The sequence below is a fragment of the Erythranthe guttata genome, chromosome 13 (assembly GCF_056151865.1).
Source record: "Erythranthe guttata isolate IM_541 chromosome 13, IM_541, whole genome shotgun sequence".
Classification (NCBI taxonomy): domain Eukaryota; kingdom Viridiplantae; phylum Streptophyta; class Magnoliopsida; order Lamiales; family Phrymaceae; genus Erythranthe; species Erythranthe guttata.
Genome location: NC_142545.1, coordinates 17,057,648 through 17,084,448, shown reverse-complemented (window position 1 = coordinate 17,084,448; position 26,801 = coordinate 17,057,648). Strand labels below are relative to the sequence as shown.

Genomic DNA, 26,801 nt, shown 5'->3' with positions numbered 1-26,801 from the left:
GTACTGAACTATTAGCGTTTTCGTATCACTATTCAAACACTCAACATAAGGAATCGCCGGAAAATAGAAGATAAATTGTACGATACTCCTCAAGTTTACCTCAATTTCATATTTAGTCCCCATGTTCATAAAAAAATAGATTTAGTCCCTCATGTTTCAATAATTTAACATTTTTTTGTCCGAAAGATCAATGTCATATGATCGAACGTAATCGCATTGTACGCACGGCGACTCTGCGTTGAATCATTTACAAATACACGCGCATTTCATCATCACCTCAAGAATAAAAAATGGTTTTAGCCTCTAATCTAAGGAGTGATATTGCATTCCCGCAAATAAACTTGATCGTAATCGACGAATTTCGCCCAATAGCTTCGAAACTTAGGTATACCTATCTCAAGCCACGGTTTCAAATTACCGTTATAATGTATAACCGCCGCTCGATCAATGTCTCTTTGAGCTACACCTGGATTATAACCAAGCCCCAAAACATGCCAAGATTTGTCAAGAGCATAAGTATGGTTCCAGAAAGTTATCAGTCCAGGTGGCAGTGTCCCCAACTTCCACAACAATCTATCATGATTCTGTCAATTAAAAAAAATAAAAATAAAAATTTCATCAATCATCAGAAAATAAATAGATAAATAAACAATCCCAATTGTTGATTTGAAATGGGAATTTACCAGATTCTGCCATTTATGGTACACTTGTGTAATATTTTGCTTCCTCCATTGATCCAAATCGAATATATTCATCCCGAAAGCCCAGCCACACGCACGTGGACTAAAACTCCGAGAAATAAGAGGGTTCGAAAAATTTAAGTACCGATCGAATCGGTGAAAGCTTTCTCCGCACGTTTCGACAACTCCAATGACTTTGCCCTTTAAATCAAGAGACCAAAGGCCAGTGAGTTCTTTCTGGACAACAACATCATCGTCTAGAAACAAAATCTTGTCAAGATTTGGAAAAATCTCTGGAAAATAAAAACGGAGATGGTTCATTATTGATAGGTACTTTGGATTTCGGAATTTCAAGTTGGAATCGGATTCAGCTCTGCGATTCTTGAAATAGTAATCGATCATTGAGGCAGAACCGAGCTGCCTAAGAACCGGACTGTAACTCGAATTTAGCCACGTGAACTCGTCGACATTTTGAACGTGTATAGTCGCTTTGCCAGGTGGATTCGCCAAAAACCACATTTTCATTGCAGCGTAATTCAGCTTATCGGTCACCACATGGAAAACATGTTTCGAAGGATCCTGCTCGAAACAAAAACAAGTTAATATCATAAATTGAAGGACAAATATCGAACACAAAAAAAAAAAAAAAAAAAAAAATCACCTTTGTGTGGGATATTGTCGAGTTTACGACAACTGCAGCAGCCAATACATTATCGGAAAACAAGGCGTAATGGTATAAATTGGGACTGTCTAAATTTTCCTTGTTGAGAAAATCCTGTTTAGATGAGTTCAAAGTGAAATACTCGGTTGTAAGGCGAAGAGGGAGACAATGAAGTCCTTTAGGGATCGTCTTGGCGGTTAATTGCGTCAAAAACAAGGCGTGTTTCTTGTGGGCCCGTAGCTGCTCTTCAGATAAATGAAGCATCGCTCGGAGTTTCTTTACCACAGAGGAACAATCATCGTCCATTTGTTTCCCCTTTAACAGCGTTTGCTCCATTGCTTTCAACCTCTCTAAAGCACTACATTATTGAAAAGAAAAGGAAAAACCAATGATTAAATTTCGATAAAGATTTGGAATCTTGTGAAATCCAAAAATAATTAAACTAACTTTCTTGGCAGTTCGGAATCTTTGGTGGCATCTCCGAGTGCACGTTGAACTTCCTTGATACGCAAACGCAGCTCCCTTATGAAGAGAGGGTTGTTGCGAGTTGACGAGAGGGAAAGGTAAATCTTTGCTCGAATGAGTTGGTCCTTGAGCTGGCAAATACGTGCGTCTGAAGGTACTGTTTGTTCGTTCTGTTTCTTGGTTCTAGTTTTGCCGGAGATTTGGGAAGAGCGTTGTAGTTTTTGCGGTCCCTACAAGAAACAATTAAAACCATAAATTACGAGAAATTTCATTCCAATACAAGTATAAACCAATCTTACCACTTTTCGAGAAAGACCCTTATCTGCCACGACCTTATCGATCACCTGGCTTATGGGATTCGCATCTAAAGACTGGTTTTTGCCGCCATTACCAATTGAGATTGATTCTGTTAGATATATCGTATGTTAAATAAACCATAACCCCGAGAACTGAAACTATAATTCAAGGCAGAAGAAAAACGAAACCTTCAGTGAGTTGTCTAGTGATTCGAGAATTAGTGTCGTCTGAGGTAGATTCGGTTGCATTTTCCGAATAAACTACGCCCGGTGGTTCTTTCAGTGTGGTGGATGACTCCTATTGCAGTAACAAAAAACAACAGTCATTACAGCTAATGAATCAACAAAAGATCAAAACTTTTAATAAAAACAAAGGAAACTGAAATTCAAGAAAGGCACACACACACACACACCTGAGGTAGCACATTTAATGGCATGACGTCACCAGCAAATGTCTACACACACACATACACACAGGCCATCAGAGAATTACTCCAAATAAAAATAAAAAGAAAAATTAAAAAATTTAAGGAGGACTTACAAAGGTAGAAACATCTTCCAGAAATTCATTCCTAGCTGCAAAAGCAGACAAATTAATAAAATAAAGGAACGCAATCAAGAAAGATTAAAGAAGAAAAAAGTTAAGAGGAAGTATCATTACAGGAAGAAGAAGTGAAATGGGATCCAAGAGTGTTGTCTGTGTAGAGACCAATAGGGGCAAGAACAGTCACCATCAGTAAGAACACCACTGATTTTCTCAGTTTTATTTTCATTTTCTTTTTTTTTTATCAAAATCAAATCTTTACTTGAAAAGAAACATGAATGAAAAAAACCCAGACAGAAAATCAAAGTTGTAAGAAACAGAAGCAACAGTTATACAGTTACAGTCTAATAAAGTAGAAACAAAAAGCAACGGCTAATTGTAATTGAAATCAAGAAAAGAAAAGAATAAAAAAGCAATCTTTTTTAACCTAGGTTTGTGTTTTTCTCTGTTTAAATGAAAAAAAAAAAAAAAAAACATGAATTCTGCTGAGAACCCACCACAGATGAATATAGTATAGTATATTTATTAATGTAGATAAGAGTAGTAATTATTATTAAAGAATGTAAGGATTAAAGATCCACCATTTTCGAGTAGAGTTAGTTGTGTGAGCACAAGTCCCTTCATATTCATATTTATTCATCCAACCAACAACATATTTGTGTGATCTTATTCTTTGGCCCACATTCCATATTAATACATATCACAAGTGAACGTTGTCAAATTACAGAAAAAGAAAAAAAAATCATTATTCAATTATAAATTTCCTTACACGTCCAGTATTATTATATAAAATTCATTATAATCTTCTAGATTTCGTCAAAATATTCTCTACCTTGTACTCATTTTGTGCAAAGATGCAGTTTGTGGTGTACAACAATATGATATTTACAAGTCGAGAGACACATGTTATGATCATCTTGTAGTAAAACGGGTACAAACTGAAAAATATTTCATATAATCTAAAAGATGCTACTAAATTTGTCACCGCAAGGACGGAGGTGTAAGAAAATTCATAATTGAGGTGGTTATAATTATCCAAACATAATGAGTTTTTTCGTAATTTGACCATACCTAAAGAAGACGACCGTAATTTACCCTTTTTTTAATTCATTATTAAATAATGATTCACCTTTTTAAAAGTTCCACCATCTAATCTAAAGAAACTGAATTATGAGTTCATATCTTAGACGCCAAACCATTTGTGGGATTTTATGCAATAGACATGATTGTTCGAGATGAGCGATGTCCAGATTCAGACAACATTTATATATATTATTCCTTTTTTTTCTTCCAAAGAAAGCAATGCTAAATCAAGTGGATCCAATATCAATCAATCACCTTATAATTCTAAGGTAATTCTTGGAATTAAATAAAATAAAAAAATAATCCCAAGAAATATCCGATGGGTACGTAGCGGTTAGGCACGACACCGAACATGTTCGTAACTCCGAAAAAAAGGGATACGTCGAAAATTTGAAAGGTTGAAACATGTGGTGCTCGAAACAATCAAAACGTAACTCCCAAAGCAGAAAGTTGCCGAACATGGTTTTAAATTTGTAATGAATTTAATTTACCAGGAAAGATGGTCCTGAAAGTAACAAGCAACGTAACATTCAAAAATAACCAATTAATTAGGTGCTCGTGTCAATATGTTGCGTGGTTTTTTATTCCACGGCTACATATCGGAGCAAGAAACGTATTTCTGTTTCATATTTCTCTGCAAAATCTCTTGTACCAATTTTGACACGATCGTCGACGTAATTTCCAACACAAAAAAAAAAAAAAATTGAACGAAATAAATATTAATCATGAGCAGATTATTCAATTGATCATAATTAATTAGTTGTCTACACCAATTGTTCAAACCAAATGCTAAGAAAGAGGCTGATCAATAACAAAACTCCAAATGCAATTATCGACCGGTTCAAGATCATCAACTTTCAACGACCAATTAAATCCGTCTTCGTAATAATCATCCACCTTTTTTTCTTGCAAATTTCCATCACCAACGAACAAATTTCCATCATCGAAATTAATTGGAGGGAACTTTTCTTCGGGCTCAAAGTACTCACCAGCCATAATAAAACCCACGCCCTCGTTCAGCCACGGAAAATCGAAAACTCCGATACTGCTGCTGTCATAGAATTTGTAGCAGGGCTTTTCTTGATCAATAATATTATTTTCGACGACGACGAAGCTTTCCAACGGCTTCTTGCTTTTGTGGGGCCACGACTCATCGTGATTATCTCTTGTTCTCTTCTTCTTGTTCTGGTTGTTTTTGCCATCCCTCTCCATATTACTATCTGAATTAAAACACGAAGAAATATATATAATATCGACAACGATGAAAAAAATCGAGTCTTTTCAAGAAATTGGGTGTGTACTTTGGCTAAATATATATTTGTAGATTTAAAAGACAGCAATTTTAGTTGCGTTGAAGAAATGAGAAAGAGTGATGGATGGATGAACGAAAGTTAGGAGAATTAAAAAACGGATCTTGAAATACCTTTTTGGCTAACTTTCTTTCAAGTGGTTTTGTTTTGCTTCAAATGGAAGATCACGCTGAGTACTGAGAGAGATACATATCTAATTTATTTATTAATTAATTAATTAAACACCGTTTCCACACACAAATATACACACACATACACGCAGAGATGCGTACAAATCCACACCATCCGTCACGCCTTTTGCCAAGTTCCCCCCTCTCCATTCATTTCTCTTTCCATCCTCTCTCTCTCTCTCTCTCTCTCTCTCTCTCTCTCTCTCTCTCTCTCTCTCTCTATATATATATATATATAATGAGTTTATTAGAGAAAAAAAATCAGTGGGAAAAAATTCGTGTGCAAGTTTACGTCTATAACAACTGATATGATCCTAAAGAAGTGCTTATTTTGTGTCTCTGCTTCCTTAAAATAAACCTCCATTAATTAATTTTTTTCTCTCAACAAATAAATAAATACATTGCATTAAAGAAAAAAGGTACACTATAATTACATTGAGTTTCCTCATTTGGACAAAAACCACAAACCAACACATGTAGAATAAATACATCACAATTTGACTGTTATTTCCAAGTTTGCCAACTTTGCAAAAACGTATGTTTTTTTTTTCTCACAAACTCATCGTTCCACTCCTTTGTACAGCCACGACACTACTGTCAAATTTACAGACAAGCGGAACAAACGAGACCACAAATTCAAATAAATACACGACTTTAATAATGTTTCAACGAACCCAAGCTGTGTGAGCAGAGCAGAGCAGAGATAGCGTTTGAGCAGTTTGTGCTGCTTACACACAAATCTTAACTGCAACAACCTCCACCTTGTGAAGAATTACCATCCCTGCCACCAGACGGGCCCTGAATTCCACCGTACCCAACTTTTATTCCATACGACTGCAAATCCAAGAAACAAAAATTACAAAATTGGTGAGATTAAATAATCAATTTCTTTATATGATACGTGATATGGAATAAGATATTTCACTGTGATCTAACAGGTCAAGATTTGTTTGACCAAGAACGAAGATATAAGGGGCTAAGTCTTACCTCATTTGAAACGTCAAAGACTCCATCTTGAATCTTCTTGTATATTGTGGCAGCAGTTTTGATAAATGCCTGCAGATAATGTGTTGCGAAAATGAGAAATATAAAGGAGAATACTTAAATATCGTATCGTAGAAGCAGATAAAGCAAAATATATTGAAACAATTCCACCACCTCCTCGACATTCTGTGCAGTTTTTGCAGATGCTTCCATGAAAATGAGTCCGTTTTCTTTTGCAAATTGTTCTCCTTCTTCTGTGCTAACAGCCCTTCTGTGGGAAAGGTCACATTTGTTGCCTATCAGCATAATCGACATGTTTGGATTTGCATGCTGCCTCGCATCTTCTAACCAGCTAGCCAAGTGATTAAAAGTTTCCCTCCTGACAAATTAGAAACAGGGTACAATGAAGAAACAGTTGGGAGAAAATTCGGCCTAGTAATCTCTTACATCTTACAATGACAGGTATAACACGAGAGCTGGATTCACCAACAAGCTAATGATTAGATAGAGCCGTAATGACTAATGATTAATGATTAATCTTAGGTTTCGGTATACAAGAGACAAGTACAAGATACAGCTTTCTCGAGTAAAAAAAAAATTGATCTGTAAAAATAATGTCAATCGTCAAGAGTGAATCTTTAACAGTTGCGCGTGAGTTAGTAGCGGTAAGTATACATCTTGAATGAACTGTATTCATAGAGAATCACAAATCTTTCCGAGAAACATTGAGTTAAAATAAAAGGCAGTAAGTACCTAGTGATATCATATACCAAAAGTGCACCAGCTGCACCTCTGTAGTACGACCTTGTGATGGATCTGAACGATTCTTGACCGGCCTGTAAATATCAATCAGAACCCAGTTTTAGATTTAGAATATCGGTCGTTTATTACGAAATAATGAAGCATATCGTTTTTTTAATTTAGAAAAATGAAAAACAAACCGTGTCCCATATTTGAAGCTTAATGGGCTTGTTGTCAATTGTGATCATCCTCGCCCCAAACTCGACTCCAATAGTCAAGTCATGCACTGGCTGGAAACGCTTGTCGGTAAATTGAAGAAGAAGGCATGATTTTCCCACCCCTGCAAAACAAATTCATTATTTCCAAAAAATTATGAAGGAATTTCTTTCCGATTTAGTTACATAACATTTTTTTCAAACAATGGTGGATAATCTACATTAAAGTCAATCCCAATCCATCAAACTTGCAATCTTTTCGACAGATAGACGGGCTTAGTCCCATAAAGATACGATTTTTATCGGCTCAATTACACTGATGATTTATCATTGACTTATTTTTTTCCCCAGAAATTCTCCGGCGACTACTGATAATAATTCATTACAGTCTACATTCTACAAACTACAATCAAAAGGCAGAAGAAATCCAAACAAGAATTACCTTAAACAACATCCTACTAAAGAAACCCCAAAACAAACCCTAATCTAAAAAAAAAAAATTAGCATTAAACGATCGGGAATTTGAAAAGGGATGAAATCGAGAAACGAGAAATTACCAGTATCTCCGATGATGATGTACTTGAACAGATACGCATACGACATATTACCGGCAAAAATCCCTAATTCCGATTGCCGACTCTCCACAGAAAAATTTGAAGATGATTAAAAAATAATAATTAAGAAATAGTTGTAGGTGGCATGATTTGCAGAATAATAATTCTTCATTTAATAATTAAAAAGATGTGGGCTCAAACATTATTGTCGATTGATCCAGATCATACCAGCGAAGCAATATTTAGAGCAACTCCAATGGAGAGACATCAAAATGGAGCATTAAATATACATTTGATACTTGATATAATACTTTGATACTTCTAGAAAAAAAATTCACTCCAACCACAAGTATCAAATAGATTATCAAATTTTAAATATATAAATAATTATATTATTAAATGCCACGTGGCAAATTGTGATAGGTTAATAGAGTGGTTACATTTTTGATACCTCATTTTCCAGGGAGTATTTTTGCACCTCGGGGTGGTTGAATATCAAAATAGTTCTCCCTTTAATGCCTCCATTGGAGGAGGATTTTTTAATTTTGGAGCATCAAAGTGGTAGTTTTTCATTTTGATACCCCATTTAGTTCCTCCATTGGAGTTGCTCTTAGTAGGCCCAAAAACGAATATTCTTTCCTAATTTCTGTTTATTATATATGTATAGGGTAAATTACAAACACCCCCTAAGGTATGGTCAATTTACAAAAAAAATCCTCTTCTTTGGATAATTACATACACCCCTCAACTATGATTTTTTCTTACACCTCCACCCTTATGGTGTCAAATTCAACATAATCATCTAGATTTTGTGGAATGTGCTCTAGTTTGTACTCGTTTTGTGTAAAAATACAGTTTCTGATGCACCACAATCTGATATATACAAGCCAAATAACACATATTATGATCATCTTGCTTCAAAATGTAGAGTTCGAAAACGGGTTCAAAAGTGATAATATTCCATATAATCTCGAAAATTTCACTAATTTTGAGGAGTTGAGGCGGCAGATGTAATTATCCAAATAATAGGAGGATTTTCGTGATTTGACCATACCTCAGGGGTTGTTGTAATTTACCCTATATTTATATTTCTAGTAATTTTCAGTTATTTCCTAAAAAAAAAAATTATAATTAAATGAGAATAATAATAGTGCAAGAAAAAGAAATAAAATAATTACATTAATCCTTGCATAAAATGTATATTACCACCCAATAAAAAAATCAACGGAAAATAAACGTGCGATTAAAATACTAATAATAAATTAGGGTTTATGTTTCATGATTAGGGGAGGCAACAACTATTGGGCTCCTAACGTAATGTTTGCCATCAGACCACAGCAATTCCCCGAACTGAAATTCCGATTTTGCCCCTCTTCTTCCGTTTACTTTAATACTCAATTTAAAGCTCTTCTCTTCCCCAATTTTCTCAAATTTCAGAAGCTTCGGTTTAACGGTGACGGAGTAACCAGGCGGCGAACGTATACGAGCGGCGTAGGTTCCAGGTTTGCCGACGTTCTTCAATTTCCGAGTCACCACAACGGATCGGGTCAGATCCGGGACGCTGATCGACGGGTTGTTGAAGTTGAGAATATTGTAGTTGTTCGGGCAGTCGTAGTACGCGCCGGCGAATTGGCCGACCATGGTGGAATTGTACCCGATGCCGCACAGAAAGTCGAGGTAGTCGTTGACGGTCAAATCGTAGACCAGGCCCGGATTCATGGCCCGATTGGGCCGGATATGGCCCGACCCGTACATGAACGGGGTTGCCTTCTGGTAATCGGCGTCCTTCATTGGGCTGCCCGTGTTATCCCTCGTCCTCGCCGTGGTCATGATCGCCGATCGGATCGCGCCGGGGCTCCAGTCAGGGTGTAGGGTTTTGAGCAGGCCGACCACGCCGGACACGTGTGGGCACGCCATTGATGTACCCGATTCGATGTAGAACGGCGTCGTTCGCTTGTCGGAGGGTACTTCCGTCGGGCTCGTGCTTTCGCTGTAAGCTGCCATTATGTTCACTCCCGGAGCTGTAATATCGGGCTTGAGAATTGCAGGGGTAATGCGATTCGGGCCCCGGGATGAGAACGATGCCATAAACGGGGCGGGCTTTACGTTCAGCACGGACTTTGGTTCTGTAATCAGCCCCTGTGGATTTCTGAAAATAGAAATTCACTAATTAATTTTGGGTAACAATTTATTTATATTGAATTGCAAAATGATAAGAATTAAGTGACATACTTTGTGTTTTTGAGATAGGAAAAGACGATAAGGCCATCGGTGTAATTGAGTTGAGTCGCCGGAAGAATATGCGCGTCGGCGATGAGTTCGTTGCCGCTAGCCTCGTCGTTGCACAGAATCATTCCGGCTGCACCTGCACGAAGCGTCTCCTCCCCTTTCTCCAACCGCGCATTTTCGCCCCTTAGGCAAACTACTATTTTGCCCTTGGCTTTCTTCGAATCCAAGGTCTTTTCCTTGCATAGTATCCTGCAAAAACAAAATAATTAATAATAATTGCAAAACCAAAATGATCATCAAAAAATTCAAAATAAATAATTCCTTACGCATCCTCCTCGGATACATTCGCAGCTCTAGCTTCGGCCGCACTGATTAGGGTATACATTTTATCCTCCGGCAATGGTTTCGAAAGACTCATCCCCTATTATTTACAAAGATTAAATTAAAAATTTATATAAAATTATATATTTTTTATTACCAAAATAATAGTAACCTGAAAAATCGATCCATTTTTCAACTGGACGTTAGCTTGGAACTTGCGATCGAGAGTACTAGCACCAACGGTAATAAACCACGGGGCCACATTCTCAACGGACCCCGGGGTGGGGCCCGAATTCCCGGCAGATGCGACGACAACGATCCCATTTTTCACGGCGTGGAAGGCGCCAATGGCGGTGCCGTCGTTGATGTAGTCCACCGAATCTGAGCCAAGGGAGACGGACAGCACGCCGACGCCGTCGGCAATCGCGGCGTCGAATCCCTTCATGATGTCGGCATCGTAGCACTCGCCGCTGCTCTCGTTCATCTTTGGATAGCACACCCTGTATGCAGCCACGCGGGCCCTGGGGGACCCGCCCTTCGCTGTTCCGTTGCCGAAACCGAACACGTTGGCGCCAGCAACGAAGTTGCCGGCGGCCGTGGACAGTGTGTGGGTCCCGTGTCCGTCGACGTCGCGAGGTGTGTTGTACGTGGAGTTGAGTGGTACGCCGGCGTAGGCGGCGTAGCCTTTGTTGTAGTACCTTGCTCCAATTAGTTTCCTGTTAAAAAAAATTAATGATTAGATAAACATGTAATTATGTAATTAAATTAAATTAATTAATTAAATAATTAAACCTGTTGCAAAGGGGGCCTTCTTTGTGATCAAACTGACAGATTCCTTTCCACTTTGAGGGAATGGGACCAAACCCTTTGCCACTAAAGCTTTTCGATTCGGGCCAAACACCTTTGTAGACAGCCGATAATTAAATCATATTTTTTTTTCTTTCGATTTTATAAATTTTATAAAATCATATATATAATTAACAAGAGATTCATGATTTTAATTAAATTAAATGAAATGAATTACCGGTATCGAGATTAGCAATGATGGTATCTTGGCCGAATCTAGCTTTATTCCATATTGAAGAGGAGGGAATCACACCTTCATTTTCAAGCATAAGAAAATCCCAAGAGTGTGTTGTGTGCAATTTTCTGCCCTGATTCAAGAACACCGACGCCACATCCGGATGCTCTGCAAATTAAATAAATATAAATAATTAATTAGCAAAAAAAATGTGCATGAATATAATGCAAGCAATTAATAATCATCGTACTACTTACCTGCAATTCTGGCAGCCTCTTCATCTTCAAGAAGAGCAGCAAATCCATTTATGTGTCTCTTGTACGAGTAAAATATTACGTCCTTCGCCTTCTCTTCGCTGTTTTAATTAATTATAAATGTTAAGCAACAATATATATATATATATATATATATATATATATATATATATATATATATATATATATATGTGTGTGCAATTATAAGATCATTATTATTATAAGGATTAATTCAATAAATAAAAATTATGAAAAATGCAGACTGTACCTTCCCAAGAAGGAGGCAAGCAACTGAGTGTGGGAATCGGCGACTCGGCGAAGATCGGCACTAGTGACATCAGCGCCGTGAGAGTGTCCTCCCAAGTATACAATATAAGACTGCACCTTTCATCAATTTAAACATTATTAATTCACTTCATTATTATTACAGCTATACATATATAAAATGTGTATATGTAAATGACAATGTGCACCTTTTTAAAGGCTAAAGCTGGTTGTTGGAGTACACAAAAAAGAATCAACAGTGAAAGAAAAACTGAAAGCATATCTGCTTTTCTTCTTTAATAATTCTTCTTCAGTGGTGAGTGGTTTTTATTTATATGTATACTTTATATATTTTATTATTATTGTGCTCGATCAATAATTATATATATATGAAGAAGAGAGACCATTAAATTAATTAATGAAGGAAACCCTAATGAAAAGATATTCTCTGAACTATATCAAAAACTTAACCGATTGGAGAGATTCATGCAATGCGATTTTTTCTTTAATTTTGGATAACAAACTGCGTTTTTTGTGGGGATGGGATTATGTTTATTTTTGCACTATTGCATGCACATACATATAATCTTTATTATATGGTTAATTAATCTTTGACTTATAATGGTCATTTAATTGAATTCATTGGATTTAAATCCTATTTTATTACATTTTTTGAACATTCATAATTTATGGGTGATCAGATTCATTCTTGCCAAAATTTTCCTTTGCCCTACTAATCATCATTCTCTTGAGTTATTTTAAATTAAAATAAAATAAAATTTTAAATGTTTATTTTTTGGTTACGCAACTTAATTAATCCAGAATTATATTTATTTATAAAATTCAGTATTTTTTTTGTGTATATATGTGTGATTGGTTACGAATTCAAATTAAGGGGGATCAGTTACATATTTTACGTACAATACATGAAAATTTGCAACAATCACAAATTAGATCTATCATTCAATCCCGTGATATCTGTATACATTTACACATAATATTCTTTTTTCCCATTATAAAATAAAACAATTGATAAGCATGTTCTTAAATGACGAAAATGTCCTTTTTAAACAATCGGTTTTTATGAAGAAATGGCTATTGGGGGCAATGTGCAACTATTCTCTTTTGACTTTTGTCCAAAACTTATTATTACCTTTATTTTTGGAAATATTTCGAAATTATAAGATATATATATATTTCTTTTTTTTTTTTCAAAAAAATATTCTCTTCAATAGAATGAAGATATCATCCACTATTTCTTATACTAATAATAATAAAAAAAAAAAAAAAAAAAATTCCCAATGTACGGTGCTTCTTTTTTAGCTATAAATTTACTTCAAATGACTACAAATTATGATCACATTCTAACTTATACAAGAGTGACCAATTAAGGAGAAAATTATACACCTCATTACTTAGCTATTTAAATTATTAATAATTAACCTCTCCTCAAAAAAAAAAAAAATTTATTAATAATTAACCTACAAATCTTTAAAGTTTCATTTAATTAACCTCGTTATTTACACTCGTTGGATTGTATTCGAACCGAACCCAAAGGAAATAGTACCCTTGACCTAAATTTACTTTCCTCACCCCGATACCACTCCGACAATCGCCCCAAGTACCTTAATTAATCAAGGAAAAACAAAAATCTTTGGAAAATAATAAATTAAAAGGAAATGTGACTTAATTAATAGCAAATTGGGTAATTAATTTACACGAGTATACTAATTAGTTCATTTTACAAGAAAAAAAAAAGAGTAGAATATTCGTACCAAATATCTACAATCATTTTATTTCCATCACGTAAAATTAAATTTGAATTAAATTAAATTAAATTAAACTAAACTAAATCCCAGCTTCCTTTTTTTTCTCAATTAATTGTGTAATTATGCTTGGAGTTGGGAAACAGTAACAACGTCCGTACAACCGACCTTCCTCCTCAGTCGAGCAGCGAGCTTGATTATATCGATATTATTTCCGACCACAACAATTTCATTTCTCTGCTGCCCCTCTACTGCAATTGAATCCACCCCTATAACAAAAGTTCTAACTAAATTGGAATTTAATTGTAACAAAAAATATAAGAGACACATGCACAATATGAGAGCATCAGTTGCATGCATATACATATGTTGTACTAACCGTTGGCTTCGGCGGCAACCTTCATTGCTTTTTTGGGGCATTTTGAGCAAGGTAGTTGTACTCGAAACACGATTCTTTGCTGCATGTAAATACATAAATAAATAAAATAAATAATATATAATAGAAAAGGGAAATTCATAATTAACTAATATTGATAATACGAAACCACAAAGAGAATTAAACGAAACTCGAGTAGTTCGATTTCTGGACCTTCATATTCGAAGAGTCGATCGACTCCAGATAAAAGATGAAGAGAATGTGATTTAAGTACAATGGTTAGAAGATGAGAAATGGAGTGAATTTATCTCAATTATTTGTCAAATATTCATATATTATATATAGATACAAAAAGAAAATAAAATTAAAAAAAGGGAAAAAAATGGGTAGTGGAGAATATATATTTTTTTTATCTATTTTTCGGTTGGAGTTGAATTGAAGGGGAAGTCGAAAAAGTCAATAAAATAAAATAAAATCAGTTACCTTTTGTTTTTTGTACTATTTTTTTGGTAATTAATAATATTGACGTTTATTCAAAAAGTGCACTTAGAAAAAAAAGAAGATGAAATTGACCTTAATTTGAATACAAAATTAGTTTAAAATTGATTGAAACAAAATAAAAGAATATATTCTTTATTACAATTATCATCCATCTATATTGCTCTCACTTAGGGCAATTTTCTCTTTTATAATATATAGTTAATTTCAATTAAAGGTGATCTTCTCATAAATGGAATTGAACAAATATAATATTCCCATCACTTTAGTTGCTCTTTCTTTTGCAACAACCACATGTCACACCACCCCCACCTTACTTCGTGGACATTGTTTTCCTTTCTGTGGTAGTTAAGTTATGGTATGTCATTGAAAAATTAGTTACTAAAGTCATCCATGAAGCAAGGTCAAATTACGAAAAAAATCGTTAATTTCAACCACTCTTATCGTCTTACATGTTAATTTTTACGCTATCAAATTTACATACTGAATGAGGTATCTTTTCATAAGACAGTACATCGTTGATGTGGTGGTCATAATTACCCAAATAAGAGATGATTTTTCGTAATTTGACCTTATCCCAGTAGTACTCGTACTTTGCCCTAAAAATTAATTAAATATATATTTTATCTCTTTTTTTAATTAGAACTAGAATCCAACATTGGGTAGTAAGGATGGCCCAAATATGATTCCAGCCCATATCAAAGATCCAATTTCCAGTGGTTAGTCACCCTCCAAAAGCTCACCACGTGGTACCCACGTGTCACCCGTTCCACGTTGATATAAGAAAATGGCAGTAGCAATACACATGGTTTTTGCTTCACTTCACACACCGATCAACTGAAAATTAAGCAGGACACCGATTTAGCTATGGCGTTCCCGATGGACAATGCTGCCGGCGCCGGCGAAGACCGCCGCACGGAAGAAGGCAGCATCACAATCCCAAACATCAAGCTGCACCGCCTGCCGCACCTGAAAGACTACCTACCCGACCTCAAAACCCACCCGAACCCGCTAGACAACAACCCGTTTTTCCACCCCGTATCCGAGTTCTACATCACCCCCTCTGACGTCATACTGCGCCACATCCTCCACGATCTCTCCGATATCCCTTCACCGGGGCCCCACCCGGCTTACCACCGGGCCGGGCCGAGGAAGTGGGTATACTTCGACCCGGCCGACGTCCGGGCCGCCATAGTGACGTGTGGGGGCCTCTGCCCCGGAATGAACACGGTGATCAGGGAGCTGGTGGTGGGCCTGTGGGAGCTGTACGGCGTGCGCGAGATCTTCGGGATACGGGCCGGGTACCGGGGGTTTTATTCGGGTCAACCCGTGCCGTTGAACCCTAAGCTGGTTCACGGCTGGCACAAAATGGGCGGCACCGTTCTCGAAACCTCCAGAGGTGGGTTCCACCTGGACAAGATCGTCAACGCAATTCAGGATCGTGGTTTCAACCAGGTTATTTTAGTAATTTCCATTTCCTTTAATTTTGTTTACTCTTTAAAATTTCGTGCTATTGTATTATGGGTAAATTATGAAAAACCCCTTAACTTAGGCTGAATAACATAAAACACATAAAACACCCCATTTATCCGTAATAACCAAAATCCTCATCTGATTAACTGTTGATCGAGTTTTTTAATAGAAATATGTACAATCTATTATGAAGTCAATTTTCTGAAATCTAAGAAAAATCCGTGAAAACTGACACTGTATGTACTTGTAAGACTGAAACAAATCTAGGGGGTTATTGGTAATAATGAGTAGGTGGATGCGTAATTTACCTTTTAATTATTTGGATTTACTCCCTCTGTACCATATTATATCTCTTTTTAGAGAGTTTTTTTTCCCAAATTATTTGTCATTTTAGATTTTCAATGCATCATTAATTGCATTATTTTTAATTTTACCCTTTCTCACTCTTGATTTGTTAGTTGTAAAATAATTAATGTCAAGGCTATATTAGTATTTTTCTATATTAGTATTTTTCTATGCTTTTCACTGTAGTCTATACACATTTAATTTTCTTAATATGTGTGTAACAACTCAAAACGTCATTTAAATTGGGACGGAGGGAGTATTTAATAATAATTAATACAGATATACATTGTCGGCGGCGATGGCACTATGCGCGGGATGGTGGAGATATTCAACGAGATCAAACGCCGTGGATTGAACATCGCCGTCGCCGGAATCCCGAAGACGGTGGACAACGACGTCGGCATCATCGACAGGTCGTTCGGGTTCCAAACGGCGGTGGAGATGGCTCAGCAAGCCATCAACGCAGCTCACACGGAAGCGGAGAGCGCCGTCAACGGAATCGGCCTGGTAAAACTAATGGGGCGGAGCACCGGCCACATTGCCCTCCACGCCACCCTTAGCAGCCGTGACGTGGACTGCTGTTTGATCCCGGAGAACGACTTCTACCTGGAAGGCGAGAACGGCCTGTTCGATTTCCTCGGCAAGCGGCTGAAAGAAAACGGCCACGCGGTGGTGGTGGTGGCGGAGGGCGCCGGCCAGGACATGATCATACCGAAAGCCGACGGGTCGCACGTGCAGGAGAAGGACGAATCGGGTAACCCGGTTTTTTCGGACGTGGGCGGGTGGCTGAAGTCGGAGCTGAAGAGGTGGTGGGATAGGGACCACCCGGGGGAGCTTTTCACGGTGAAGTACATTGATCCGACGTACATGATACGCGCCGTTCCGGCGAATGCGACGGATAATATGTACTGCACGCTGTTGGCGCACTCGGCGATTCATGGGGCGATGGGTGGGTATACGGGGTTTGTTTGTGGTCCGATCAACGGGAACTATGGGTATATTCCGGTGGATGAGGTGGCAAGAGCCAAGAATGTAGTTAATACAAGGGATCATAAGTGGGCTTGGGTTAGATCTATTACCAATCAGCCTGATTTTCAGATTACTTAGGCCCACTTACAGGCCCGAACACTTTATTTTTTTTTTTTTGGAAAAAACAAAATTAGAAATTAGTGCCAAAAGCTAAATAAGGGTAAAAGTAAAAAAGTTAATCCACAAAGTAATGTATGATAAAAGACTAAAAGGAAGAAATGCCAAGAAGTGTTAGGAGGATGAATAATTGAATATTCCATAAGTTGATGGGTTGCATGTGATATTATATTTGTTTATGTTTATTTGCCTTTTATGGTTACTACTTAATTATTTTCGTAATTCTTTGGGTAAATAGCACTGAACCATTATGTGGTTATGGACTTTTGCAGATAACCCTCTTATGCTTGTAATACCAGCAGCATACACCACATAATACATTGTGATTGATAGGGTTAGTGTTCGTCTTTACCACATAATCCATTGTGCTTGATAGGGTTAGTGTTCGTCTTTAATCACTGCTGGCTAAATCGTCAATTAATTATCAACATCTTTACAATAAAAAAAGAAAAAAGAAAAGCTTCGATCTTTATCAAAAGCTAAATCGTCATTTTCTTTGGCAAAAATAGCAAACAGTTGGCCGTACATTGCATGAATTTGAACCGTAAATTTACACATACAGTAGAACTTCGATAAATTAATACCCGATAAATTAATAACTTCGCTTAAATAATAAATTTTCCCGGTCTCGACTCGGGGACAACGTGCTAAATTAATAATTCGCTAAATTTATAAGATAATACACATTCGAAAATTTTAAGAAGCCCCATATAATATATAAATTAATAATGCATAATAATAATCCTTAAATTACATGGTAAAATACATATTTTATAGATCTATGAAGGTCTAATGCAATGTAATTTAATTGTCGCTTGTTTCTTGTTGAAGTTCACATTACCATCAATCTCGTCCCTCACTTTTGTTAACATGGTTAGAACTTTCGGTATAATTTTTTCATAACTTAGCATAAAATGGTTTTATACCATTGCTGCATTAAGAGCTTCCGTTTGTGAAACGGACTCTATAATGCATTGAACTAATGGTACAATGAATAATATTCACGTAAAAAAAATTAAAAAATGCATTTATTGAAAATAATAATAAAAGTAATTTCATAAATTAATAAGTTATTAATTAATGTATAAATTAATAATTATTAATTTATCAATAAGTTAATATTTCGCTAAATTAATGAAACTAGTAATTCACCCGTGCGATGCACGAGATCATTTTTTTCAAAAAAAATATTTTGGATAAAATAAAACGAACAAAACTTTGAACAGTTGACATACATGTAAATAATACAAAATATTCATTTGTTTGTGATTTACCTTCATATTCGCTGAAAATCTTTTGTCACACAACATTGCTCGTAATTTTAGTTATATCGCCCGATTTTGAGTTGATAATTATTTTTTATCTCAAATCTACTTTTATCTCTGGACATTGCGGCGTACATTGCCTATCCATCCTAATATTAACACTAATATTCCACTAACAACTACTACTACTAATACTAAAACCAACATTGATAATACTAATACCAATACTAATATTAATACTAAAATCAACACTAATAATACTAATATTAATACTAATTTTAATATTAATACGATGATTAATACTAATAGTCTAATACTAATATTAATATCAACACTAATATTAATAATAATACGCCACTTCTAATATGAATATTTAATGTTTAAACTAATACGCCAATACTAATAAGAAAACTAATACTAATACTAATGTTAATGCTAATAGGCCAAGACTAATATGAATTTGAATACTAATACTAATACTAATAATGATAATAATACTGATATTGGTATTGATACTGATACTAATATTAATTTGATACGAATATTAATACACATACTGATACACATACACATATTGATACTGATACCGATACCGATACCGATACTGATACTAATATTATTATTAATATTTATACCAATACTAATACCGATACTAATATTCATACCAATATTCATACCAATAATCATACCAATACTCATACCAATACTCATATAGATATAGATATTGATACATATATTGATACTGATATGGATACTCATACTCATACTCATACTGATGTTGTTATTGATAAATACTAATACTGATAGTGATACTGATACTAATACTGATACTAATACTGATACTGATATTGATACTGATACTCATACTCATACTCATACTAATACTAATACTAATACTAATACTAATACTAATACTAATACTAATACTAATACTAATACTAATACTAATACTAATACTAATATAAATAATACTAATACTAATACTAATACTAATACTAATACTAATACTAATACTAATACTAATACTAATACTAATACTAATACTAATACTAATACTAATACTAATACTAATATAACTAATATTAATATTAATATTGATATTGATATTGATATTGATATTGATATTAATATTAATACTGATATTGATATTGATATTGATACTATTGATGATACTGCTACTGATATTATACTGATACTTATACTGATATTGATACTGATACGAATATTGATACTGATATTTATACCCATACTCATACTCATACTCATACTCATACTCATACTCATACTCATACTCATAGTGATATTGATACTGTTATTAATACTGATACTAATATTGATATTGATATTGATATTAATACTAATACTAATACTAATACTAATACTAATACTAATACTAATACTAATACTAATACTAATACTAATACTAATACTAATACTAATACTAATACTAATATTAATACTAATACTAATACCAATACTAAAACTAATAATAATATTAATACTAATACTAATATTAATACTAATACTAATACTAATACTAATATTAATACTCATACTCAGAGAGATCTTCCTCAAATTTCAGTTTGCAATCTCAACAAATCCGTAATCGAGACCTACTTCATAAAAATCAATCTCGTAATATTGTACGTCGATTTCTTTTCATTGGAATATCAAACCATTTTGTTTTAGGGAAAGAGATAATTTCTCTAAAATGTTTTTAATGATCCAAAGAATACACACACATAATGTCCTCGTTGGATTGACAACATCGATTTTCACATATGTATATTTTACTATATATTTCGCACATTATTTTTAATGTGTTTTTTTCCTTCCCTGATCAATGTAGAATTTTTGCTATATAATTTATATATTTCTCTAGTTAGTATAGGTTTTTCTGCAAAAACATTACTTCTAAATCCTAATATGCTTGCATAAATAATTATTCCTATTTCAAAACATACAAAATCAAATATTGTCACAAATACATCTAGGCACAATGTTGCTAATATATCATAATATGGAATTACAGTGCATGAAGAAGGGTGAATCTAATGTCATGTATGTACATAAAGATTCAAAAGATTAACAGCAAAAAAAAAATTATGAACGTACAAACTAATAATATTTTACATAAATATTAAAAAATGATAAAAATAAAAGAATTATTACGATACGTACAAATTAATATTGTAACATAAAAATATAAAAACTAAAGAAGATTTATTTAAATATATTCAACAAATTATATAAGAATCTCTATTACAAATTACGAAATACATACATGAGTTACTTTAGTATTTTTTTATTACATTATCACCTTCATTAAACTCAACTTCTTCATCGAAACTAAACTTACAATTATTGAATGTATAATCAAAGATGGAAAACCAGAAGTAAAAGTTTTTAAAACCCATCCATATAATATATCTAAATCATATATTTGTATTCTACGCAACGCCACAATGCTTCTTTCCCTTGCGGACGTCGCCGCATATAGCACACACGATGTTATCCATAGATCTGAAAATTAAAAGGAAAGCAAAACAATGATTTGTTAGATTATTATACATACGCATACATAATAAACACTTGGCGATAAATAAAATGCTTCAAAGCGAGCATGCACATCGCACAATACTGATCGCATTATGAAATTACAAAACATAAATATGAAGAAAAAAAAGTTTTAAGGTAAGGACCTTGGTTTAGCATGATCATAACAAAACGTGTTGAGAAAGAATGAGATAAATGATCAGTTTGTGTTGATGGTGTTTATATTTCATTTTCACATACTAAATAAGTTAATAAAATAACTTTAAGCAAACAATATATTTTATTATTTTTTGTGTTACTCGGTTAGAACAAATCAAACAAATTTAAACAATTAGAATTAATAAGAATCCGAAATTATTGAGATGTATAATAAATAAATGCGATTGTTTGGGGTTACAAAAAAAAATATTCAAATCACATGTATTGATTTGATAATAACATTAAATAGTAATGAATTAATCAGAATCAGAAATAACATAACCAAGGAAACATAACAAAAGTAACCAATTTTAATATAACATGGCTTTTAAAATATTACCACTTTTACGTGTTTATTAGGTATAAAATATTATGCTCATAATTTATTTAGCATAATACACACATTGATTTGATACAGTAATACATAGAAACCTAAATAATATCAATTTGTATATAACAAAGACAAACATAACAAAAAATAAATAAACAAATAAAATCAGTGATCAATCATATCCTTAAAATTCATACTTTAAATTACAAATAATCATTACAAAATGCTTTATATGCAAAATAATCATTACAAATACTTATGTTACAACATTATCGAAAATACAAAAAAAAATCATAATGACAAAATGCTAGGAAAATTAAATAAATAAAGTAATTTATATAATTAAAAATTATTAAAATAATTAATTCGTAATAAATGTAATAAAAAATAAAAATCTAGTTCATAATGCGTTTTATTACTTCATTAAATATTTAATGGAATAATATTGATATATATTACTTATATATACCATTTATTAAATTATTTATGACAATTTAAATATATTTCATTCCATTAATTGACATATTACTATTCAATTAATATATGTATAATTTCCTAAGATTGAGTATATAAAAAGGACAACTCGATACAATATTTTATTCCATTAATTGACATATTACCATTCCATTAATATAATAATGCATTAATAAACTAAATAAATGAACAATTATAAAACAATATAATTACTGTATAATGAATTAGTGATAATATATTAGCACTCAACATTTCAATGTAGTTAAGTGAAACAAATCAAGAAAAAAAGACGAAAACAATAAGTTTCCAAAAACAAAAACGACAGATGATCCAACTTTACACGAATTAAAAAATGAAATATATAAAATTTTAAATAGCGAAATTGCATATATAACCATATACTAAATGAGCTTGATGAAACAATATTAAAAATAATTACTGACATATATAAAGAATAGAAAATTGATAATTGCATATAATGTTTTACATTTATCACTTCGATGACGGTCTTTTAAGGATTGAAAAAAATGAGTATTTTTTCTCGCACAATTCATATGAGATTCACGAAATTCTTTCTATTCCTTTGACGCAACCAATGTCGTCACACATAGCCCATATGTCGATGTTATCCATAATATCTACAAAAATAACATAAACAAACAACAAATAACATGTTAGACTAAATACATGTATATGTGTAAATAACCATTAGACACATACATTATATCAAAATAATGAAATAAAGAACATGTAAAACTATGAATATATTAACAACAAAAAAATACAATATTTCCTCTTTGCAGCCATTTCGGGCTGACCTATTTTTTTATTTTTATGCGAGTGTAAAATTCGGGTGGAGAGTATGAGTGAGTGAAATGGATTGGAATGAGGGGTATTTATACTTGAATTTTATATAATAAAAAAGTAAATAGTAAGTTCTTATGGAAATACACATTTAATGTTATAATCTTACCAATTATTTGATTAGATATTTTCCATGAATTAACCATATGAATCAAAACCAATCAACTTAAATATGTAAGAAATCAAATTATATGACATAAAATTGGGGAATGATTGATAATTTATAGTAAAAAAATATTTGAAATTCAAAATTTGGAATACAAAAATTTTAATTTCAAATTTTAAATGTTGTTTAGTTATTAATATTTATAAAATTAAATTAATACATATACATTAAGTTGGCAAAATATTTAAACAAAAAAAATCCATGTATAGTGATTAATAATTATTAATGATTAGTAAAAATAATAATTATTAGTATTATTATTATTATTTTCGAATATTATTATTAAAAAAACTAAATTCCAAAATATATATCATAAAAAATGAGTGTTCTATTTTAAAAAAAAAAAAGACATTCGAAAAATATATTTCGGAAAATTAAATTAAAAACGTGAGATAAAAAACAATTAATCAACCGTGTATAGATAATTAAATATAATAATAATTATTTCGCTATAAAAAAATAGTGTGTAAAATATGATATAAAAAATCGAATACTCGTTAAAAAATTGAGTGTTCTGAATTTAAAAAAAAAAAGAACAGACGAAAAATATAGTTCAGAAAATTAAAATTATAAAAAATATAATATTTTTAGAAATGATAGGAAATTAAATTCCTGAAATATTATATATAAATATGTGGTAATTATTAAATGATTGTGTAAATGTGAAATAGGAAATAACTTAAAAACATACCTAAATAAAAATGACACCTAATCAATTGAAGAATCCACCTCATCAATTGAACTCCAACTAAGCAATTTTGACAAATGACATCATCATTTGCCACATGTCAATCATTGAGGGCATAGATTCTCTTTTTATATTATATATAGATTTTGATGATTAATTTATAGAGGTTTAATGTAATTGTCTTATTTTCTTATATAATTATAAAATAAGTAAAAAGGATCTCATTTTATTTTTGATTATTTAATAAATAAAATTCGAATTTAGAGTGGCTCTACTTTTGTCACTGAAAAAGCCTGAAACCCCTCTCAACTCGGCGTTCCCACCCACCGCCTTCCAATCAATGAACAAACCGTTTATCCAATATTTCCAATGAAAATGGCAACAGCCCATCTTTCAAGCAAAATCATGCGCCTCCTACTCTGTGTTTCAGTGTCGGCGGTGGTGGTTGAATCAGGTATTGGTGTTAACTGGGGCACGGTGGCGCTCCACCGCCTCGCGCCGGACACGGTGGTGGATCTCCTGAAGGACAACAATATAGCGAAAGTGAAGCTCTTCGATGCCGATCCGACAGTGATGAAGGCGCTAATGGGAAGTGGAATTGAAGCGATGGTTGGAATCCCTAACGAAATGCTGTCTCTGCTTAGCACTTCTCCTTCCGCTTCTGATTTGTGGGTTTCTCTCAATGTTTCCAGATATATGGTTAAACGCGGTGTTCATATCAAGTATGCTTCTTCTTTCAACTTTTTTTTTTTTTTTTTTTTTTTTGATTTTTTTTTTAAATGTGGGTTGTATTTTGATCTTGATGCTTGGTTAATTTATACTAATTATTTTCACATTTACGCTTCTTTCAATTTTCTTTTTCTTTTTATATTTTTTTTTGGTTTTTTTTTAAATGTGGGGTATATTTTGATCTTGATACTTGGTTTATTTATATACTAATTATTTTTACATTTGTGGGTTTTTGAATTTTGATTTGTTAATAAGAGAAAGAACTGATCTTTCTTGGCTTGATTAATGTTGTTAGTAATTTTAATATTATGTTTATAATAATGAGTCAAGAATTTGGGAAGTAGCTAGTTTTGGTTGTGCATATATTTTTTCGATATTCAATCAAGCGAAAAAAACCCTACCCGGATTCTAATTAGAGCTGATTCTGCTCAGTTCTCGATTGAATTGGAAGATCGGATATCTCGGTTTGTGCACGTCGGCTCGTTTTTAGTTGGGACTTGCTATGTTTAATTAAGTATTCATGCGTGAATTATGGCTTAAAAATTAACTCTCTGCAAATATTGCAGGTTTGTTGCTGTGGGAAACGAACCATTTCTGAGTAGCTACTCGGGTCAATTTCAACCGTACGTTATACCTGCTCTAATGAATTTACAACAATCTCTTGCAAAAGCAAATCTTGCTGGCGCGGTAAAGCTCGTTGTACCCTGCAATGCCGATGCCTACGAATCTTCTCTACCTTCGCAAGGAACCTTCCGAACCGATCTCACTGAAATCATCACACAGCTCGTTTCTTTCCTTAATTCAAACAATGCCCCTTTCGTGGTCAACATCTATCCCTTTTTGAGCCTCTACGCAAACTCCGATTTCCCTCAAGACTACGCTTTTTTCAACGGCACAGCGCATGCGGTTACAGACGGGCCGAATGTTTACTACAACGCGTTCGATGGAAATTTCGACACTTTAGTCGCAGCACTCGGGAAACTCGGATTCCCACAGATGCCGATTGTTGTGGGGGAGGTGGGCTGGCCCACAGACGGTGCGCCGAGTGCTAATCTCACTGCCGCAAAGTCTTTCAATCAGGGTCTCGTGAGAAGTGTTTTAAGCAACAAAGGGACACCTCTAAGGCCAGGTGTACCCCCCATGGATGTCTATCTTTTCAGTCTTTTTGACGAGGGGGGCAAAAGCGTCCTTCCCGGGAACTTCGAGAGGCATTGGGGAATATTCTCGTTCGACGGGCAGGCGAAATATCCGTTGAATCTTGGAAATGGGATGTTGAAAAATGCGAGAGAAGTTGGTTATCTCCCTTCGAGATGGTGTGTGGCGAATCCTACGAGAGATCTTTCTGCCGTGGAGGATCACTTCAAACTCGCGTGTAGTTACGCCGATTGCACTACACTTAGCTATGGTGGATCTTGTAATGGTATTGGGGAGAAGGGGAATGTGTCGTACGCTTTCAATAGTTACTATCAGTTGCAGAAACAGAATCCAAGGAGCTGCGAATTTGATGGGCTTGGTCTCGTCACTTTCTTGGATCCTTCTGTGGGTGATTGCAGATTTCTTGTCGGAGTTACGGATGTGAAATCTTTAGGGTTTCGTTTTAACGGTGGCGGGAGTATACTCTCGTTAATCATTTTTTGGGGGGGTTTGCTTGTTTATCGTATAATTTAGAGGTTTTTGAAAGGGGGATTTCCAGGGTTCTGATTCGAAAGGATCAAAAAAGGTGAAAGAATACTGCACAGAGATATCATTACAACTTATAGGTGTGTTAGTCTTAGAAATTGTTTCGGGTTTATTGGTTTGCTCTTCTTGTGGAGTTAGTTATAAGCGAAAGTTTCGGAGATTCTGTACCGTTTTCAATATATATACATTGAAATATTTATTACACGGCGGCTAATGATTGGTAATGCTGTGATGATCAGGAATATCATTCATTTGATTTTTTGAGAACAACATAGAGAAAAACAAGGGAAAACATTTCAGAAATTTTTATTTGGATACTCGAAAAACTACAACCTCGGTTTTCAAGAATTTTTGCTTTGGACATTGTGGTAGCTGTTGTGAGGTGGTCTAACAGCAATTCTGCCCACAGCAAACTCTAGCACAAGAGATCAACGGCTTCGAGAAATCAAACATG

General features: G+C 33.9%; 5 protein-coding genes and 1 long non-coding RNA gene across 7 annotated transcripts; 2 read left to right on the top strand and 4 right to left on the bottom strand.

The window, feature by feature from the left end:
* Positions 1-94: 94 nt before the first annotated feature.
* On the bottom strand, positions 95-3,388 carry GAUT4 (galacturonosyltransferase 4). Its single transcript, XM_088812233.1, has 9 exons — positions 2,764-3,388; positions 2,644-2,678; positions 2,516-2,557; positions 2,292-2,400; positions 2,106-2,212; positions 1,789-2,036; positions 1,342-1,699; positions 684-1,259; positions 95-584 (listed from the first exon to the last, which is right to left on the bottom strand). The coding sequence occupies exons 1-9, from the start codon at positions 2,873-2,875 to the stop codon at positions 309-311; spliced, it is 1,863 nt and encodes a 620-aa protein (XP_088668359.1). The 5' UTR covers positions 2,876-3,388; the 3' UTR covers positions 95-308.
* A 1,044-nt stretch (positions 3,389-4,432) lies between these two features.
* Positions 4,433-5,373, bottom strand: LOC105968532 (uncharacterized). Its single transcript, XR_016029327.1, has 2 exons — positions 5,153-5,373; positions 4,433-4,949 (listed from the first exon to the last, which is right to left on the bottom strand). It is a non-coding gene; the product is annotated as an uncharacterized LOC105968532 (long non-coding RNA).
* A 225-nt stretch (positions 5,374-5,598) lies between these two features.
* Positions 5,599-7,922, bottom strand: LOC105969048 (ras-related protein RABB1c). The gene is made up of 6 exons (XM_012993771.2): positions 7,707-7,922; positions 7,135-7,274; positions 6,947-7,029; positions 6,368-6,572; positions 6,197-6,265; positions 5,599-6,043 (listed from the first exon to the last, which is right to left on the bottom strand). Exons 1-6 carry the CDS (start codon positions 7,750-7,752, stop codon positions 5,951-5,953), a joined length of 636 nt encoding a protein of 211 aa, XP_012849225.1. The 5' UTR covers positions 7,753-7,922; the 3' UTR covers positions 5,599-5,950.
* Positions 7,923-8,834: 912 nt separating this feature from the next.
* On the bottom strand, positions 8,835-12,374 carry LOC105969124 (subtilisin-like protease SBT5.4). 2 transcript variants are annotated; one of them, XM_012993863.2, is made up of 9 exons: positions 12,002-12,374; positions 11,797-11,906; positions 11,532-11,629; positions 11,278-11,442; positions 11,046-11,154; positions 10,426-10,969; positions 10,259-10,353; positions 9,936-10,181; positions 8,835-9,852 (listed from the first exon to the last, which is right to left on the bottom strand). In XM_012993863.2, the coding sequence occupies exons 1-9, from the start codon at positions 12,071-12,073 to the stop codon at positions 8,973-8,975; spliced, it is 2,319 nt and encodes a 772-aa protein (XP_012849317.2). In that variant the 5' UTR covers positions 12,074-12,374; the 3' UTR covers positions 8,835-8,972. The 2 variants fall into 2 exon arrangements, with proteins under 2 accessions (XP_012849317.2, XP_088683680.1); XM_088827554.1 differs by having other exon boundaries at positions 11,797-11,912; positions 12,002-12,195.
* A 2,861-nt stretch (positions 12,375-15,235) lies between these two features.
* On the top strand, positions 15,236-17,581 carry PFK2 (phosphofructokinase 2). Its single transcript, XM_012993178.2, has 2 exons — positions 15,236-15,887; positions 16,530-17,581. The coding sequence occupies exons 1-2, from the start codon at positions 15,300-15,302 to the stop codon at positions 17,355-17,357; spliced, it is 1,416 nt and encodes a 471-aa protein (XP_012848632.2). The 5' UTR covers positions 15,236-15,299; the 3' UTR covers positions 17,358-17,581.
* A 6,580-nt stretch (positions 17,582-24,161) lies between these two features.
* LOC105969046 (O-Glycosyl hydrolases family 17 protein) lies at positions 24,162-26,617 on the top strand. The gene is made up of 2 exons (XM_012993770.2): positions 24,162-24,660; positions 25,234-26,617. Exons 1-2 carry the CDS (start codon positions 24,308-24,310, stop codon positions 26,333-26,335), a joined length of 1,455 nt encoding a protein of 484 aa, XP_012849224.2. The 5' UTR covers positions 24,162-24,307; the 3' UTR covers positions 26,336-26,617.
* Positions 26,618-26,801: the final 184 nt, after the last annotated feature.

Bases quoted from the DNA above. Each gene is read 5' to 3' on its own strand.
- GAUT4 (XM_088812233.1), bottom strand. From the start codon at position 2,875: ATGAAAATAAAACTGAGAAAATCAGTGGTGTTCTTACTGATGGTGACT. The intron at 2,558-2,643 runs GTAAGTCCTCCT...GTGTGTGTGTAG, and splicing joins TGGAAGATGTTTCTACCTTT to ACATTTGCTGGTGACGTCAT. The intron at 2,401-2,515 runs GTGTGTGTGTGT...TTACTGCAATAG, and splicing joins CATTAAATGTGCTACCTCAG to GAGTCATCCACCACACTGAA.
- LOC105969048 (XM_012993771.2), bottom strand. From the start codon at position 7,752: ATGTCGTATGCGTATCTGTTCAAGTACATCATCATCGGAGATACTG. The intron at 7,275-7,706 runs GTAATTTCTCGT...TTTGTTTTGCAG, and splicing joins CATCATCATCGGAGATACTG to GGGTGGGAAAATCATGCCTT. The intron at 6,266-6,367 runs GTGGTGGAATTG...CATTATCTGCAG, and splicing joins CTGCACAGAATGTCGAGGAG to GCATTTATCAAAACTGCTGC.
- LOC105969124 (XM_088827554.1), bottom strand. From the start codon at position 12,073: ATGCTTTCAGTTTTTCTTTCACTGTTGATTCTTTTTTGTGTACTCCAA. The intron at 11,630-11,796 runs GTACAGTCTGCA...TAATTAAAACAG, and splicing joins CTTGCCTCCTTCTTGGGAAG to CGAAGAGAAGGCGAAGGACG. The intron at 11,155-11,277 runs GTAATTCATTTC...CTGTCTACAAAG, and splicing joins CATTGCTAATCTCGATACCG to GTGTTTGGCCCGAATCGAAA.
- PFK2 (XM_012993178.2), top strand. From the start codon at position 15,300: ATGGCGTTCCCGATGGACAATGCTGCCGGCGCCGGCGAAGACCGCCGC. The intron at 15,888-16,529 runs GTTATTTTAGTA...TAATTAATACAG, and splicing joins AGGATCGTGGTTTCAACCAG to ATATACATTGTCGGCGGCGA.
- LOC105969046 (XM_012993770.2), top strand. From the start codon at position 24,308: ATGAAAATGGCAACAGCCCATCTTTCAAGCAAAATCATGCGCCTCCTA. The intron at 24,661-25,233 runs GTATGCTTCTTC...CAAATATTGCAG, and splicing joins AAACGCGGTGTTCATATCAA to GTTTGTTGCTGTGGGAAACG.